The sequence below is a fragment of the Ornithorhynchus anatinus genome, chromosome 7 (assembly GCF_004115215.2).
Source record: "Ornithorhynchus anatinus isolate Pmale09 chromosome 7, mOrnAna1.pri.v4, whole genome shotgun sequence".
NCBI lineage: Eukaryota > Metazoa > Chordata > Mammalia > Monotremata > Ornithorhynchidae > Ornithorhynchus > Ornithorhynchus anatinus.
Window position 1 is genome coordinate 47,478,996 of NC_041734.1, and position 20,245 is coordinate 47,499,240.

Here is a 20,245-nt window from a genome sequence, read left to right on the forward strand (position 1 = left end):
TCAAAATCCCCCAATAGCACCCATTCATTTTTGTATCAACAGACATCTGACCATTGAATTTGAAGCACTAGATCCACCCTATCCGCTCTCTACTCTCTTCTCCAACTATACCCCAGATCACACTCTCTGTTTCTCTTTTCCCTTCCCATCCGCCAGATCACATCTCTCCCAGTCTTCAAAGAGCTTCTGAAATATCATTATCTCCAGAAGGTTTTCTTTGATTAATTTTTCCTTTCCCCCAGGTCACATCTTCCTATCATCTCAGCACTTTTGCATCACTTTAGCACTTTCACACACCACATTTTGCTGTGATTTTTTATGCATTTTTGTAAATTACCTTACATGTATTTTTCCATTCCATGTCTTTTGTGCTGTTACAGCAGTGCTTAATAATTATTGTTGATTGACTAACATGAGAATATGCATGACTGATCACAAATGGTCAGGAATACTGGTACCCTTCTCCTCCCTATTAAAGCCCACTGTCAACCACCCTGACCTCTAACGGCTGTTCTGAGGTCCTCAACTTGTCAGCAAGTTGAGTATGGTGGACTGGTAGTTTGTGTTTCCCCTGTGTTTTGTTTCTTCTTTATGAGCCAAATGCTGCAACAACTAGTTAGACAGTCAGCATTAATATTGTCCTATAGGGGAACATAGCTAAAACAGAATTTCCACCGAAGAATCCAGTTAGAAAATATGATCACTGTCTTTCTAAAGAAGAAGGGCAAATTGAGAAGAAATACCGATATTTTGAAATGAAACTGGGAGTCCACAGATTTCATGTGCTAATTTGTATCGACATGCATTTTACATATAAAGTAGCATATATCCTCCTCTTTAATTAAATAAAATCAAAGGATTGAGATAGCAAAAGTTGGAGCGGTGCCTCACCCTCTTGATTTTACAGAAGTGGAGAGGGGATTAAGGAAAGTGAGAGAAGTAGAAAGGAGTAGTAGATTTTTTTAATGGTATGTCTTAAGCATTTATTATGTTCCAGGCACTGTTCTAAGTACTGGGGTAAATATAAGGTAATCAGGTTGGATACAGTCCCTGTCCCACATGGGGCTCACTCTTAATCCACATTTTACAAATGTGGGAACTGAGGCACAGAGAAGTGAAGTGACTTGCCCAAGATCACACAACAGAAAAGTGGTGGAGATGGAACTAGAACCTGGTGGAAAGAGCCCTAGTCTGGGGTTCAGGAGACTTGGGTTCTAGTCCCATTTTCTCCCTTGCCTGCTGTGTGACTTTGGGCAAATCACTTGAATTATTTGTGCCTTAGTTTCTTTATCTGTAAAATGGGGAAGACAGGGATCAAGTACCTGTTCTCTCTCTCCCATAAGCCCCATATGGGCACAAAATGTGTCTATTTTGATTGTGCGGTATTTATCCCAGCCATCAGCACAGTGCTGGGCATATAAATGAAAGCTTAAAAAATATTATTATTATCATCATCATTGTTATTAGTAAGACAGTTGCAGGAGGCTAAAGAGGCCTAGACTAGGGAGACTGTCAACTGGTCTTCATTGAATCACAGAGGAACTAGCCCTCCTTTAGACTTTAAGCTACTTGTGGGGAGAGAATGTGCCTACCAACTCTGTTATATTGTACTCTCCAGGTGCTCAGTACAGTGCTCTGCACATGCTACTCACCCAGGAAATTTGATTGATTACCAGAACTGCTACTGCTTCTCCCAGGACTACAGAAGTCACTGATCCAAGGACAATGCTTTCATGTTGTCTGGTTCTGTGTTAACAAATCTTTGCCCTCCACTGTTGATTATTTGTTTTAATTAATGATGTGCCCTTTTTTTATACAGCTCTCATTTTTTTTCTAACAAGCTATTTTTCTTTGCTACAGGCAAAAAAAATTACCAAAATAGGAAAAGGAGACCAGTTTTACTTATTAAGGCTTTAAGGCTTTATAGACTGTGTAGAAATTGGGTAGGTGCATCACAAGTCTATCACTTTCAAATAGCTAACTAATTCAGATTCATATTTTCACTTTGATTTCAATTACCTGGAAATTTGAGGCCAAAATATAGCAGGCATAATTGAAACCAAAGTGAATTTTTAGGTATCCAATTATGTCTGTAATTTTCTAGGCTACCCAGCTTTAGCATAGTGTTCAACTATCCTCATCCTCACTATTTTGGTGTGTGCTTCAGGAAATGGCAAAAAGAAATGTCATGGCATTATTCCTTCTCAGGCATCAACCCTCCTCCTACATGAAAAGCTTGATTTTTTCACTGTTCATTCCAGAAAGTAGTCATTTCTGTATCTTTTTCCAATCAAGATTCTGCACTGTTAATGCTGTGTTGAACCGGTACCTAATGTACCTTGGAGAGGTGATGGGGGGTGATGGTCCTCAATCATAAATGGAATTATCATCATCATAAACATCAATGATACTTGTTGAGTGTTTGCAGTGTTCAGAGCATTGTACTAAGCATTTGGGAGAGTGCATTTCAACAGACTTGGTAGACATCCTCAGTGAGCTTACAGCCTATAGAGGAGACAGGCATTACTATAGATCATTTATAGACTATAATTTATAGATATGTCCATATAGGGGAGACAGGCATTAATATAGATCATTTCTAAGATATAATTTATAAATATGTCCATAAGTGCTGTGGGGCTGAGGGTGGGGTCAATCAAATGCTCAAAGGTCACAGATTCAAGTGCATAGATAATGCAGGAAGGAGAGGGAACAGGGGATAATAGGGCTTAATTGGGGAAGGCCTCTTGGAGGAGATGTGACTTTAATAATAAGGCTTTGAAGGTGGGGAGAGTGGTCTGGCATATAGGAGGTGGGAGAGAATTCCAGGACAGAGGGATGATGTGGGAAAGGAGAATGTGGCAATAAAGACGAGATAGGAGTACAGTGAGCAAGCTGATGCTAGAGGCACAAAGTGTGCAGGCTGGGGTGTCATAGAAGATCAGTGAGGTAAGGTAGGAGGGGGCAAGAAGATTGAGTGCTTTAAAGCCAATGGTAATGGGTTTCTGCTTTATGTGGAAGTGGTTGGGCAACCACTGTGGGTTCTTGAGAAGTAGGAAGACATGGACTGAATGTTTCTTAGAAAAATGATCTGGGCATCAGAGTGAAATGTGGTCTGGAATGGAAAAATACAGGAATGCCAGAGGTCAATGAGAAGGCAGATTCATTAGTCAAGGCAGGATAAGATCAGTGCTTGGATCTGCAGAGTAGCAGTTTGGATGGAGAGGAAAGGGTGGATTTTCTTGATGCTGTGAAGTTAGAACTGACAGGATTTGGTGAGAGATTGATTATGTGGGTTGAATGAGAGAGATGAGTCAGGACAGTGCCAAGGCTTGTAAGAGCTCATTGTGGGCAGGAAATATGTCTGTTCTTGTACTCTCCCAAGTGCTTAGTACAGTGCTTTGCAACCAGTAAATACACAATAAATATGATTAAATGAATGAATGAATGAATGATATTGACTATAGTGATGGGAAATAGTCGAGGATGACAGGTTTGGATTGGAAAATAAGGAGTTCTGTTTTAGACAGAAAAGTCAGGGCTGGAGGTGTAGATTTGGGAATCATCTGCATAGAGGTAGAATTGTTGTGACAAAACCACCTAATTTTGCCATCACAGTGTTTTGCTCCATAACTAGCAGTACAATCTTCCCTTAGGCAACAAATTCCGTGTCGTCTCCTCTCTCTCAGTCAATCAATCAATGAAATTTATTCAGAACTGTCCTTGGTGGGCAGTGAACATGTCTACCAACTCTGTTATACTGTCCTCTCCCAAGCTCTCAGTACAGTGCTGTGCACACAGTTAAGTGCTCAATAAAGACGATTGGTTGATTGCTAAGCACTTAGGAGAGAATAGTACAGTCCTCCCCTGCTTAGGACAGTGTATGACCTAGCTTTCCTCATCAATGGACCCAGCTAGGAAGAGCAAGTGTCTGTTTTCAGACCCCTGTCTCTTTAATTTTCACTCTTGCTTTCTCACTCTCTCACTTTCTACCCCCTCTTGCTTTTTCACTCTCTCACTTTTTCTCTTTTTCTCGATCGATTAATCAGTGGTGTTTATTGAGTGCTTACAGTGTGCAGAGCACTGGACTAAGTGTTTGGGAGAGTTCAGTATACACAATCTCTCTCTCTCTTTACTCTACTCTCTACTCTTTCTCCACTCCAATTCTGAATGCTTATCTTTTTGCATTCTCTATTCCAGACATGTCTCTCTACTTTTCTCCTTTCTTTTCTCTGGTCCTGTCTTTCTGTATCTCTATTATGTCCTCTCTAGGTTTGTCTTTTTCTTTCTCCACATTGTCTTCTTATGGTCATCCTCCATATCAGTTACGGAGCCTTGGTCTCTCCTCTCCCTCTCTGACATAGATATTGTCTCTCTCCTATCTTCTCTCCAGTCTTTTTCTAAATTTCCTTATGCGTCTCTTCTAACTCTCTTTTCCGAATCTGGATCTGGTTGCAGTCTCTGTAGCGCTTGAACTTTAAATACACTTTCCTGGGGCTCTCTCTCCATGTATCCCATAAAGCAGCATGGACTAGTAGAAAAAAGCCTGGCCTAAGCCCAGTTTTGTCACCTGCCTGCAGTGTGACTTTGGACAAGTCATGTGACTTTACTGTGCTTCTGTTTACTCATCTGCAAAATTGGAATTAAATACCTGATTTCCCTCCTACTTAAACTGTGAGCCCATTTTGGAATGGGGACTACATCTGGTCTGATTATCTTGTGACTACCCTGGCACATAGTATAATGTTTGGCACAAAGTGCTTAATTATTACTATTATCATTATTATAATACCTAGTTTGCGTTGTGGAAAGCTCTGGTGGTAGTCTCAAGTTCTGGTTATGTTTTCCTCTGGGTCTGTCTTTAATTGGTCCTGATGTTTCACCCTGCTCTACCATTGGTTTTAAAACACTCCATCACCTTGCCCCCTCCTACGTCACCTTACTTCTCTCCTTCTACAACCCAGCCCGCATATTTTGCTCCTCTTGTGCTAACCTTCTCACAGTGCCTCGATCTTGCCTCTCTCAATGCTGACACCTGGCCCACATCCTGCCTATGACCTGGAATTCCCTCCCTCTTCAAATCTGCCAATTACTCTCCTCCGCTTCAAAGCCTTATTGAAGGCACATCTCCTCCAAGAGGGCTTCCCAGTCTGTCCCACTTTTCCTCATTTCCCACTCCCTTCTGCATCACTCTAACTTGCTCCCTTTGCTCTTCCCCCTCCTCCACAGCCCCACAGCACTTTTGTATATATCTGCAATCTTATTTGTATTGATGTCTATCTCCCCGGTTCTAGATGGTGAGCTTGTTGTGGGCAGGGATTTTTATTGTTGATTGTTGTATTGTTCTTTCTCAACTGCTCTTTACAGTGTTCTGCACATAGTAAGCACTTAATAAATATGATTGAATGAATCAATGAATGGATAGTCTGCACAGGCTCCTGAGGTACCTAAGCACAGAATGTTCTATGTCTAAAAGAACCGTTATCCTCCCCACTTCAGATCCCAGTCACAGCAAATGCTTACTCAGAATGAGCATATTCAACTGAGATAAGATGTGGTGAAACTCATCAGCTGTTATTATCAGGTGACCTGAGAAGTAGTGTGGTCTAACAGAAAGTACGTGGTACTGGGAGTCAGAGGACCATGGCTTTAATTTTGGCTCTGCCCCATACCTGCTGTGTGACCTTGGGCAAGTCACTTGGCTTCAGTTTCCTCATCTACAAAAATGGGGATTCAATATCTGTTCTCCCTCTCCCACTAGACTATGTACCCCATTTAGGGCAGGAACGGTCTGACCTGATCATTTTGTATCTAACCAAGCATTGGGGTTGGTGCTTGGCACATAATAAGTACTTAACAAATACTATTATCATTATTATTTCCATTATCACTATTCCATTTTTATGGTATTTGTTAAGCATTTACTATATGTCAGGCACTGTATTAAGCTCTGGGATAGATACAAGAAATCAGGTGAAACATAGTCTATGTCTTAGATGGGACACTCAGTCTTAAACACCGTTTCACAGACGAGATAACTGAGGCATAGAGAAATTGAGTGACCTGGCCAATCTCACACAGCAAACAAGTGGCAGAGCTGGGATTAGAACCCAGATCTGACTTCCACGCCCGTGCTCTTTCCTCTAGGCCAAAGACGTTTCTGCTTTTTGCCTCTCCTATATTCTAGCTAATGTCTTTATTGTTTGCTGCAAATTGCAGGTGTCTTTTTTTTGTATTCCTCATTTCAACTAATACCTAGAGGCTGGGCAGTAGGAGAAGAAACAGGGCAAGCAGCAATACTATCCAAACTGTTACTTCTTCAGGGTACTTGGACAGAGAGGTTGTTTATGTAAATGCCATCATACGCAGGTTATTTTATAAACCTTCGGTGCAGTGAGTGGTTACCTTCCGATCAGTTTCATATGTGGAGTATTTACTCTGTTGTTCACTAATTACTCTGTTGTTCACTGTAAGCATTTGGGTGGGTACAACACAACAGAGTTGGTATATATGATCCTGGCTCTCAATGAACTTACAGTCTCCTGACTAACATTCTGGATCTGTTACAGAAGAAAAAGAAAAGAAAAATGGACAAAGAAAACAAATCTTTTATGAAAGAGGTCTGCCAGAGATTTATGCAAAAATATATGTGCTTATCCATGGCAGGCTGTCTCAGATGAGATGATCTTAGAAAACAAGTCTTATGTGCATATATAAAATGACTATACTTTCTAGAGGTCAAAGTGGAAAACAGAATGTTTCTCGGGATTGGTATAGAACTTGACAAATTTGAAACTTGAGTATTCTGAAACCTTTGTGGAAAAGCAATCACTGGGAAAACCAGAAAAACCTTTTTGAACAAATATTTATCAACTCTTTTTTATCCGAATCCCAGGGCATATGTTTTTGAACTTGAATTTCTCTGAGGGCTGCTATATCTTTCTGGATCAGAAATTTCCCAATTTAGCTTATAACAGAATGAAAATGATGGTTGTCAATTTATCCTCTGAAATTGTAGGATTCAGATCATTATTTTATATACATGGTATCAGATTAATTTAACAAATACCATCATTATTATTATTGTTATTCTTTAGTAGCCTCAAAAGTTTGCAAGGCGGTTGCTTCGGGAAGAATTGAACAAGGGGCTCAACTGAGATATTTGTAGCTTCTCTTTGTGTTTAATCTAACCCCAGAAGCACCCTGGTGACAAAGCAGAGATTGTATGAACACTGCACAAAATGCAGAAAGTCATCCAGCTGTGTTATGTGCTCTACACAGCTCAGGCGCACAAATTTACGAATCTTGTGGGAGTTACAATATATGCACAGATCTCATTGTATATTAACAGGGTATTTGCTCTAAGACACCCACGCACCACTTAGAATTCTGGGTTACATTTTCACTCGGCAAAGTAACACTGAAGATAAAAAAAATTTAGATGTAGTACAGAGAATAGAATACAATTAAATGGCAAAAATTATTTTGAAGAGTGTGAAGTTTTTTGGCAGTGGTTTCTCAAAGCCTTATGTGGGATTAAATCTCCTGTTTTCCAGTCAGGTAAAGACAAATGGTTGACTTTGATGGAAGTTTGAGAAGCTGTTCCTTTTGTGATTGAAGCATCCTGAAATGCAAAACAAAAATGTTGGAACTTTAGAAAGCCCTCTGTGAACTAACATTTGGTTTGAAGGTGGACCGTGAGCTCTAAATTAGCATAATTTAATCTCTCACCTGAAGGATGTTGTTAAATTGACATTACATCTATACATTTTGACCTGAATTTTCCCATTTTTAATTTGGCATTCAGGAGGCACAAGGTAAATACCTTTTCTCCTGCCTCTTGCAGAGTTCAGGCGGAAGCTAGTGAGAAGGCTACAACTGACAGTCCTAGTGGCTGAACTTTGTTATTTATTTACCCCAAGAGAAATACAGCACCATCAGTGAGAGGAGCTTCAGGATACTCCAAACACATAACCAAACTCAATTTTGGAACAAACAAGCATCAGAGAAGACTTTTCTTTAGTTTCTATATCCAATCAGGTCTTGAACTGCTTTGCTGTTTCTATTTCTATAGCTGCAATAATGAGATTTTTGACAATGCTGACCATTTTCATTTGAACTTAGAATGCCCCAAAGGCCCTTAGAAAATGCTGCCAATTCAATATTTTCTGAATCTGAATCCGTGACCTCAATGAAAGGCTATATATTATATTAACTGTCTAGTCTCTCACCTTTGAATTTACAGAGGTGTTAAATTTCATGTTTTAGATCTGAGAAAGGAGTTCTTTGAAAACATTGCTCACTTGAAAAAAAATCTCAGAATCACCTTGCACAAATGGAAAAAGCCTCATCTTTTTCCCAATTACAGAGGAATTCATATCAGTTGGAAGTTTTTTGAACTTCCCATGCAAGGTACTTTTGCATGTGATCCACCCTTGGGCATGATGTCTGATTGGTCTGGAAGTCTGCCTGATTGACAGCTAGTTATTCCCTAGATGCTGCTTCTTTATTTCATATTTGAAACTGCTAATTTAAGGATTTGCATTTTAAATTTGTCCTCTGAGTACAGAATCCTCCTGACACAGAGCTGCCTGTCTGTTAAGGTTTGGTTTGGTAGGGATGAAGGGAAAGAGGGAGATTTTTGGTTTTCACTTAGTAAAAGAAAGAATTGTCTTCTCTGGGAATGGTTTCTCATCCTTGTCTAGTGGAGTAGTGAGGAAGTAGAAAACCAAATCAACAAAGCCAACATATTTTATGGGAGCCTGTTAGAGTGTGATCGAATGTGGCATGAGGTAGAAGATCAAACTGAAAATCTACAGAAATACAATAATATCAGTTATTAATTAATTAAAATATAAATTAATATTAATAAATTAAATAGTATTATTTTATTGATGGAATGTTATTAATAAAAAGTAGTATTATGTGCTTGCTATGTGTCAAGAACTACTCTGAGCACTGGGGTAGATACAGGCTAATCAGATGGGACTCAGTTCCTGTCCCTACATGGGGCTCACAATCAAAATAGGGAGAACAGGAACTGAATCCCTATTTTACAGTTGGAGAAATCTAGGCACAGAGAAGTTAAGTGACTTGCCTGTTGTCACACAGCAAGTAATTGGCAAAGTCAAGGTTAGAATCCAGGTCCTCTGACTCTTAAGTGTTTTTTCCACTGGACCACACGGCTTCCCAGTAGCCCTTCAGTATAACTGTGTGTCCTAGATCACCATAAACATCCATTTCCTTGGGCATTAGTGTTAATTATGGGCCAAACTCAATATCATAAGGCCAAATAAGATATGAATAAGAAACTGAGTTAGCCTAAAAAGGAGTCAGTCAAAAAGCAAAATGCACATCATGATGGGTGGGATATGTGAAGAAAATTGCATAGTGGATAAAACCCTGGCCTGGGAGTCAGGTGGTGGAGCTGGGAGTAGAGCCCATGACCTTCTGTCTCTGTGTGACCTTAGGCAAATCACTTCACTCCTCTGTGCTTTAGTTACCTCATCTGTAATATGGGGATTGGGACTATGAGCCCCATGTGGGCCAGGGACTATGTCCCACCTGATTTGCTTGTATTCACCCCATTGCTTAGTACAGTGACTGGCAAAAAGTAAGCATTTAACAAATACCAATATTATTATTATTATTATTATTAAATAGACAATGGTCAGATACACAAAAAGTGGCAAATGGTGAACAGAAATGGGGCAACACTAAGCAAGAGGGGCAGAGGATATGTTTTTTAAGTATAACAAGGTCCAATCTTGGAAAATGTGGAATACAGCTGAAAGCCCAGACAGAACTGAAGAAGATAAATGTGCTTGGCACATTGATTCAAAGAAGTGGCTCTTTATGAGCATAAATCTTTGAGCTGAAACTGAAGCTAAAGTGAAAAAAAGCCCCAGGAGCTGTTAACAACAAACACAACAGTATAACTGACCACACCTATCTTTGCAGTGTGATCCAGGGCTGTTAATTAATAATAATGTTGATATTTGGTAAGCGCTTACTATGTGCAGAGCACTGTTCTAAGCACTGGGGTAGACACAGGGGAATCAGGTTGTCCCACGTGGGGCTCACAGTCTTCATCCCCATTTTAAAGATGAGGTAACTAAGGCACAGAGAAGTTAAGTGACTTGCCCACAGTCACACAGCTGACAAGTGGCAGAGCTGGGATTCAAACCCATGACCTCTGACTCCAAAGCCCGTGCTCTTCCCACTGAGCCATGCTGCTTCTCTAATTACAAATGCCCCTTTTAGCCACCTTAATACTCATAAGTAATAGTATTAAAAAAGGTAAAAACAGCTCTCCCCCTACATTCCTGCTTTTTCTGAATTGAATTTGTATTACCATTTTGGGGGAAAACAGGGCAGTAGGTCAATTGAAAGATCAGAAATTGCCTGCTAGACTGGATCTGCTGATGCTGGGGTGGGGTCTGAGGCAAGACTAGTGATGCTGGCTATGAAACCATTAGTTTTGTTCGCCTGGGGACATTGCTACAATGAGCTTGCTGCTCTCTGTTGAGTTTGCTCTGAGCAGATTTAGGTCTGCTTTGCAAATGTTTTTCAAAATTGTACCTCTCTTAGAAAGTCAGCCACTTCTACTTTTGACAGGAATCTCTACACTGTAAGCTCATTGTGGGCAGAGAATCTGTCTACCAACTTTGTTATATGGTTATATTGTACTCGCCCAAGTACAGCACTCGGCATATAGTAAACAATAAATATAATTGCTTGAATCCTTCTCTTCTTTCCTCATCAGAAGCATTTATTAAGCGCTATGTCTAGAGCAATTAATGCAATAGATGTTTAGGTAAGTGATTTAATAATAATTGTATTTAAGTGCTTACTATGTGCCAGGCATTGTACTAAGTGCTGAGGTGGATACTAGCAAATCTAGTTGGACACTGTCCCTGTCCCACGTTGGGCTGACCGTCTCAATTCCCATTTTACAGATGAGGTAACTGAGGCACAGAGGAAGTGAAGTGACTTACCCAAGGTCATACAGCAGACACATGGCAGAATGGGTTTAGAACCCATGACCTTCTGACTCCCAGGCCCATGGTTTATCCACCACGCCATGATCCTTGTGGTCCCTGCTCTCAAGGACCATATAAACCTTTTTTTATAGCCATACATGCTCTCACTTCTGATTTTAATTTGAATCAATTTTATGGTATGTGGGCAAGCTCTACACTACAAAGTGAAGAATTGAGGAGAGAATCAGCATATTCCAGTTTTTTTTAAAAAAAGACAGTTTTACCTAGAATAGTCAGACAATTGAGGCAAAAGTGGGTGTTTTGTTTAAAAGTCAGGATAATTTCCTCAGGAACCCATTCTAGTGTAGTGTGGGCTTGGACACAGAAATGAAGGCTAAAGCTGATCCTAGAATCAGGGACCAAAGTCTCAACAAGTCTTAAGAGAAGGGCTTCAATAAAAAGGCAGATGGAGGGTGTTGTGCAGGTGCTCAGCAATTACAGTTTTGGTACAGATGGAAGACAAGCCTGGAACCTCAACTTGTTCAGGGGCATAGATAAGCCTGAAACTTAATTTGGGCACTGAGAGCTGAAATTGAAGGTGAAAATGCACAATATTTTAAAGTCTAAGTAGCCATGTAACTTTCTTTCGGAGACCTGACTTTAGTTTCCTTTGATCTAGTTGAAAAATATATTTTTTAAATGACCCATTTTCTAGTTATCTGTCTGTGGAGACACAATGGAAAATTAATTAGAAGAATGTCATAGTATATAGAACAAACACGTTGCAACATAGAATTAGAACGAATGGATTAAAGTGGTCTCTTTGAACAACTTATGAATGTATACATAATGCATTGACAAAGTAGGAGCTGGGTAAGGATGATCTTGATGGATCTGAAATTCCTATTCTTATAAGGACATTTCTGGAAAAAAAAAATATTTGTTTCTTTTAATTATGACAAGATTAGAAGAATGAAGACAAAGTTACAATATTGTCTTCATCATTTTAGATTATGCTGATCTGAAAAAAACTCTCAAAAAATTCTGGCACAAATAGATCCAATTTCAATTAAGAAAAAAAAGAAAAAAGCGATCATTTCTTTTTTTGTCATATTATTTCCCAGATACCCTGAAATCCTAATTTTTCAGGCCACCAGGCAACAATTTGGGTGTTAGATGCTTGTTTGTTTGTCAAGTTGCTTGTTTGTCAAGTTGTCTACTTATCCAAGTAGAGTCAGATCAAAAGTAGGATTTTCCACTTGGAAGAACAAAACGAAACAAAAAATACTTCTAAAACACCCATGTGAGCCATGCATGTTCAGCCTTTGAAATAGAGGGATAAGGATCTGTCAAAGAGATTATGAGAGTCTACCTTTCCACAATATTTGGTAAAAGAAATTAATAACTTGATTAACAATACATCCTCCAATTGAAGTGACTGCTTGAAAAATAAATACTTGGAAGGTTTATTTCTCATTGGCACTATTTTCAGGATAAAAATATTTTCATATCTGAATCTGAAAGGATATTTTCAGACCTTGAGCAATATTTAAATTCCCAAGTACAATGGACAGGTTCAGGTACAAAAAATACTGAATTTCATTTCACTGACCAGAACTAAAATTGATTTACCTTTTGCTGTTGTTTTTTCCCGTTGCATTAGCCAGCTGCTTCCAAGCTAATCCAAGCATTTATTGTACCCCACCTTGACTACTGTATCATCCTCCTCACTAATCTCCTTGCCTTCTGTCTCTTCTCACTCAAGCACTGATTTCTTCATTCTGTCCAGATCATTTTTTCGTCAAAAAGTTCAGTCAATATCTCCCCATTCTTCAAAAACCTCCAATGTCTACCCATCTATCTCTGCATCAAACGGAAACTCCTTACTGTAAGACGAACTTCCTCCTAGTTTACCTCTCTGATCCCCTACTTCAATCCAAGCTGTATACTTCAATCCTCTAACACTAACTTATTCTCTGTACTTCAACCTCATCATCCTGCCATCGACCCCTTCGCCATTTTCTCCTTCTGGCCTGGAACATCTTCCCCCTTTCCTATCTGACAGACCACCATTTTCCTCATTTTCAAGGCCCTTCTAAAATCACATCTCCTCCAAGAGGCCCGCATTTCCCCTATTTGCTCTCCCCTCTTTGTCACCTATCCACTAGGCCGTGTACCCTCTAAGCATTTAGTATTTAGCCCACCCCCAGCCACCCAACACTTATGTACATATCCTTACTCTGCCTTTTCCCTTATTAATTTATTTTAATGAGTGTCTCCCAGACCGTAAGCTTCTTGTAGAAAAGAATCATATCTACCAAGTCCGTTGTACGTACTCTTCCAAGCACTTATTAGAGTGGTCTACTCATAGTAAGTGCTCAATAAATACCACTGATTAATTGATTGAAAAATACTGACTAAGGAATCTCTATTTTCAGGAATATTTCAGTGAATCTTCACTCTCTGGCCAGGGATTGTCTCTATTGCTGAACTGTACTTTCCAAGTGCTTAGTACAGTGCTCTGCACACAGTAAGCACTCAATAAATATGATTGAATTAATAAATGGATGAAGTATGCAAAGACTATTAATGTTGAGTAGGATTACTTTCAGCTATAATCACAAAATTCAAGGGGAAGGGTTGTATTTACCTGGTGAACTTGAGCAATGCCAAAAGATGATTTAGAAAATCCCACCCAGTGTAGGTGTCTCCTTCCCCAGCCCATACAATAATCTAAATTGTCTGCCTAACTAGATTCAATTTAACAGAAACTTGCCAACACTAAAATGGCAAAATTCTTCATATTAATTACCAGTTGTTTGTTAGAATGAGGGTTCTTTGAAACCCTTTGTATGGTGTTTCCATAGTATCGTACCTTGTTTTGGCACTTTATGTAAAGGGGAAAAATTTATAGGTGCTCCAAACAGTTTTTAAAAATCAGAGATGCCATCAGTCTAATTTAGTAATCAGAGAAAGAACAAACAGGAATTGAAAAGTAAATTCAAATGTCTTTTATAAATGAATTAAACAAGCTTCCTTTAAACCCAAATAAATGCCTTTAGGCCTAGATTCAACCCAGTTACATGGAAGAAGCAGAACAGCTCATTAATTGGAGGAAGGGCAAGACAAAGCCAAAGCCCTTCTTCTCTCTCTTTCTTTTTTATGGTATTTGTTAAATGCTTGCTATGTGCCACACACTGTACTACGTGCTGGGATAGATAAACGCTAATCAGGTTGGACAGTCCATGTTCCACGTGGGGCTCACAGTCTTAATCCCCATTTTACAGATGAGTTAACTGAGGCACAGAGAAGGAAGTGACTTGTCCAGGGTCACACAGCAGACTAGAGCCAGAACGAGTCTTCTGTCTATCAGGTCCATGCGATTTCCACTAGGCCATGCTGCTTCTCTTGGATTTTAATATTTTTGCCTAGCTTGTTGACTGCCAGAGCTCCTTCCAGATTACTAATCGACAGTTCATCTCTGAAAAAGGTCCACCTCTTAAGGTTTTTGGGAAAGAAAGGTGGTCAGGAGTCCTAGACTAGAATGGATATCTTAATCCTTCCCATTTTAGTATTCATGGTTCCACTGCCCCTATAATTTCTAAATTACCATAGTTTCACTTCCGCTATGTAGGCTTGAATAATTACCCAATTAACTCCTTCTACTTCCCAATTACTGGGCACACCTAGCATTTGAGCAGAGAAAAGAATCACTATCTTCCTTCTACTTTAAAGTAAAGGCAGGATCTACAACTTCAATTTAGATGTTACAAGCAAGACCTTAATGCGCTGTACTCCTGTAGGAAAGTACCAGAGCCTCTTCCCATTCTTGCTAGCCAATGGAGTATTATATTTACCCTTCTCTCCCATCCCTACTAAGAATGGTTAGTAGCTAAACTGCTGTGGGATCCTCCTTTCTCATTTGCCCTCTAACTCTGGCTCATTTGTTAAACTCTTGATACTAATATCTACTGTAGCAAATTCTCTACTTGTACTCTTCCCTTTGCCTTTCCTTTTTCTGAGGCAAAAGCACCTTCTTGGGTAGGATGCTGGCCAAATTAGCATCAGGGGAGTAAGTTACTGTTAAATTCAAGTTAAAATTATACTCCAGTTTCAATTCAAATTTTGGCTAACTCCAAATAATAATGGTACAGTTCTAAAATGAGGTAAACATGGCAGATGCATCACATATACGTGGGAACCCATCTTGTCCAAGTGTCTTCATCAGTAACGGACAGTAGTGAATTCCTCTTGAGTGATATATTTTAAATTATGCTTGACTTCTTTTTCTATATGCTTCCTCAATCATTCTGTAGGGCTACAGCATTAAGAGAGACATAATTATAGCATAAATACTAGGAAACAATACTTCCCAAAGAAGTTTAATGTAGAAAAAAAAAAGTGCCAGCATTTTTTGCCCACATGCATTAGCAGTGCAAGACTTTAATTATTTTAATTTCAGGAAGATCTTGATGTAAAACATTTTATAAACCTGATCTCTAAAACAATAATTTGCATATTATTCTCTGTGCTTTAATGCAAAAATGAAACAAAATTTGTTCAGTTTCTCATACAGCATATTTATTAGTCATCTTTATGTCTGGAACCTGTATAAGCTGAAAAGCAGTTATCCTTTTAATATGGCTCTAAACAATTCTATTGATGAGTTTGCCTTTTCAAATTCTCTGAGAGTCTTTCATTAAAAGGAGTGCCACTCTTCCCAATTTGTGCTTGGAACAAAGGCAAAGCATCAACAAGCCAATCTGCCCAGCTTGTAGCACAACTGACCACGCAATTTTTATTATAATGTGAAGTTTACTGCAATTATTTGCTATATTAAGAGAAGTGTAACTTTTTATACCAGTTAATTAACCAAAATAAATATCTCATCCTGAATGCTAAGCCATTCGTGTAAAATTTCAAATTGAGAATGCTATAATGACTCAAAACAATACATTTACGAGAAAGGAAGTGAACCACATTTTAAAGCATTCAACCTTATACGCTTGCCTCATTTTCCTTTGTTTTTAATCAATCGATAATATGTACTGGGCACCTACTTTATGCTGAGCACTGCATTAAGTGCATTATCTGAAATATCTTCATCAATCTTGTCTACCGGGAAATAAAGGTTCAGCATAATATTAAAAAAAAAAATAGAAATAATGACTTCTTCTCCAACCATCGGCACCCAGAATTCTTTAGGCTCTGAAGGATCATGTGCTTTTATTAGTGTTGCCTATCAGTTTCTCTTTTATTATAAAGTGACACTTTTTACTATCAGTAGAAATATACATATATATATAAATTTTTGCATTCAAATCTCTTTATTTCTTTGATAGAGCTATGACTAAAGACCACAGATCAAACAAATAAAAACCCTTATATAGTATCCTAATTTCAGATGCATATTATATACATATATTTGCAGAACAATCCACCTTTTAGACATGTTCCTTTTAAAAAATGTTATTTACAAATTTAGCATATTGAGTGATCTCAGCCTTTTATGCTAGTAAGTGGGAGAAGGGGGCACTGATATGCTTTAATGGACTGAACAGCTCAAACATTTAAATGGAATATTACAAAAAAACCCCTCCTTGCATAAGGCTTATTTGACTAAAGTAATAAAAGAAAAAGAATGTATTATGACCAGGCATATATTCAAACAGACTCACCAGGGTGTGCATCTTACACCTCTTGGGACATCCCAACTTATAAAAGCGCAGGGAGGTCTAGCTAGTGTAGTGATATTTGAACTTTACAGCCAGGATTATTTTCACTTCATTTACTACTTGTTTCTCTTGAGATTGGATAGCTTCCAGTTGTCTTACATCACTAATTTTGTTAAAATTCATCTTTCTATTTACTTTCCCACAAGTCATCTTCTGGTTCTAAACCAAGTGCCTCAGTTGAGTCCCAATTCTATTAAACAGAAGTGGACTTCAATGAGCCAATCTATTGAATGATTAGAAAAACAATGCAAGGCTCTACCTGCTGCATGTTATCTGATTTTAGAGAGAAAAAAGCAGGAAATTCCAAGCCTTGAATCCATCAGGCCCATTACTACAGTCAAGCTTGTGCCTTTTGTCTTTCTGTTCTGCTCAAATATTCCAGTTCTCAACTAGCAGACACAATTTCAAACATGTCTCATTTCTAAGCCTCACAGAGAACAATCAGGGTTGATGCTCCAGTGTGCAGTAAGCTATGTGTCGGAAACTACAATGAGTGCCTTCCAGAAAGCTTAATAACTGTAAGCAGGGAGCCTACAGACCTGAATGGTTGGCAATAAAAGCTCTAAAAATATGTAAAACAGTCTATATTCACCTGGGCCAGTTAACACTCTTTCTGTATAACCTCAGTTTCTTTTTTAGAGATTCAAAGTCCAAAGAATTCACCCAGAGAGAGAGAGGGAGAACAGCAGAAGGGATTAGGGCTTCTGTTGAACATGAAAGCTAAGGAAAGCCTTGTGAAATGGTATCACCAAAATGGTGAATTGTTTTATCCAGTATCCAAAATGTTACTTTGGGAGTTAGTGTTTTTCGGACTCAAAAATGGCTAAGTGCAGAGGGAATGAAAGATATTGGTTCAACAACCATGAACTTTGACTTTTCATTTCTTCCTACAAACAGTTCTGAGAATGTTCTATGTAGATAATACAAAGGCAGCAGTGCAAAGCAATCTCCTCCTCAAACAGTCTCCCAGCCTGGTTTGGAGGGAACTTGTCGAACAGTGAATTAGTTCAGACTGGACAATTTGGTCTCATGTATGACACTTTAAGTAACAAGGCAAACTTGAATTTGAAAACGTTATTTTGAGGCTTTTTCTAATTTGGAAGAAAATTAACGTAAATCCAAATTGGGTTCTGCAACACACTTTAAACTGACTTTAGCAAAGAGTAAAATGTGAAGAGTCATGTGGCTCTCTGTTGCTCAGTCTGAACTCTGATGCCTAATAGTGGGTAGTAATTAATTTTTTAGGGGTTGTTTCTAATGAAGGAAGTACTGTCCTTCATTAGTTCATCTCTAGGCAAGCACACTTAAAAATTGCCTTTCCTAACTTTCAGGTTTTTATTCTATTATCCTAGATTTATGTTCTACATTGATTAATACTTGGAGTGACACATACATTTATGTTATGCCCAAACTGAAAGTATTAATGACAGGCCATGAGGATTTTTGAATATGCCCCATTGCTTTACCCTAGGAGAGCAAAATATTTAGAGCTAAACAATGTTTCTTCATTCTCTTCATATTCCTTATTCCCTTCCTTTGCAAATGAAAGCCCACATTATTCCATTTCTATCTATGCTAAATTCCTGACACCAGAAGTAGGAATGTCCTACTTGCCCTGAACAAAAACACAGTGTATTTGGTTGGAATTAATAGTGGCTAGTGGCAGAAGTTGCAACTAGTTGGGAAAAATAAGTTGTCTTTTAAAAAGGGCATAACCAACTTCAAGGACGTTGTATTAAGGTCGTAAAGCACAATTTTAAAAGAGTTTTTGGAGATATTTCTACCAACATTTTAATGAATTGAAGAAATAGGTATGATCAGTAGAACTGGTAGAGGGAGGATTTACCATCAACCTCATTCATTTTATAGAGTCCTTTCTTAATCTGATGTTCTTTCTCTTCATTTCTTGATTTCCAGACTTGAAGTGAAATTACTTTTCTCCCAGACACTAAATCTTTTGGAGGAAGTCTATTCCTTTTCTTTTTTTTCCCAAATATATATATATATATATGAGCATTCATGTGTCTGCCTCCACCCTGAGTTACTTCAAAACTACCCTGAGTGACTTTGAGTTCCAGTTTCTCAATAGCTTGTCTATTTCTAGCTTCTTAATCAGTATGGTTAAATGAACAAAAAAAATATTGCAACCCTGATTTTCCCTAAAGATAAAAAGGAACAAAAATGTGCCTGGTTAGTTAACATAAATGTTTGTAAACCTACAACTTACTAGTGAGTTTGAAGAATTTGAGGAAAACATATATTGCACCTTAAACAGATTTTAAGGTTGATTGAAAGGAACAATGTTCAGTAAGATCTACTGATTTCCTGGATTTATATTCCTATTTAAAATCTGAATAACCATGTTTTTTATTTTCCTTTCCCTAGCTGGCAGAAGTAGTTCAGAACACTGAGAAATTCAGATAGTCACATAACCCCTGAGATGAATCCACAAGCTAAAGGAATTCAACTAAATTGTAAAATTAAACTATTCAATATTCAGGGCTTGAAATGTTCAACATGACTGGATGTTTTAATCTTATAATAGAAGCTATTGTCTTATAGATGACTTAAAAAAATAAAAGTCCTGTATCAAGGTTTAAAAAATAGATGTTTGATATTTCCCCTTCTATGATCTAGAATGCTACTTTTATCATTTTGTCTCAGACTGTCCTTCTGCCTCAGAACTCTTCCCTCTCAACTTTACCAAAATAACCCAATATTTTATGGTCTTAAAATGTCTCTGACTTTAATGGTGTGAATGATAGAATAACTGGAGACTCTGAGAAGTGGAGTTTCCAGTAAACATTTTGGAGGAATTAAATGCTAATCCGTTCCTTATATCATCATTGTGAAAAACCAACACGTCTTTAGGAAAAAGATGGAAATATATGTAAAAAATAAACATAGAAAACATGAAATCAAAGCATACTCACAAATTAGGGCATTGCCAGTATTAAAAAGAGTTTAGGATAGATCACTTAAGTTCAATTCTCCAAAATCTTTTTTTTAAAGGTAATATCTTTATTATAATATGCAGAGATTTTTTCCCTTAATCACAGAGCAAACAATTGGCCTTAAAATGTTAATGGAATCCTGATTTATTTTTTTTTCTTCATTTTCTATATGTATTTGTGTGCATGGTTGCTTTCTAAAGTGTTTCAACAGGCAAGAGTTAGGTTCCAATTCTTTGTTCTACACAAAGAAAGATTTTGAGTTCAGGATCTTAGCCACTAGGTCCTGCCTTGCCAGTTTAATGTTGTCTTCATGGATTTATTGGGAGGGAATAGGGACAAGGAAAGGAAGAAAGAAGGGGAGGGATGGAAGAGGGGAGAAGGGAAGAGTTCTCAGCTATGTTGAATCTTGATTCACAACTTTGCCGCCATTCATGGTTGGTGTCCCTGAACTTTTTCTTGAACGTCCTTGTTTTTCTCCAATTTCATGCAGTGATGGCTCTCTGTACATGCACACTGGAAACAAACAGCAAAAATTAGTTTCAGGGCATTAAACAGAAAAAACTCTTTGGTCACC

The 20,245-nt window shown here is 38.2% G+C and overlaps 1 protein-coding gene across 5 annotated transcripts in view; it reads right to left on the bottom strand.

Annotated features, from left to right (window-relative positions):
* Window positions 1–15,541: 15,541 nt before the first annotated feature.
* Window positions 15,542–20,245, bottom strand: part of FGF12 (fibroblast growth factor 12) — a 443,674-nt gene continuing 438,970 nt past the window's right edge. For all 5 annotated transcript variants that reach the window (XM_039912529.1, XM_007668958.3, XM_029069513.2 and 2 more), the window contains one exon: window positions 15,542–20,184. In XM_039912529.1, coding sequence (XP_039768463.1) covers window positions 20,066–20,184 — 119 coding nt within the window. In that variant the 3' untranslated portion in view covers window positions 15,542–20,065. The remainder of the gene's footprint in view (window positions 20,185–20,245) is intronic.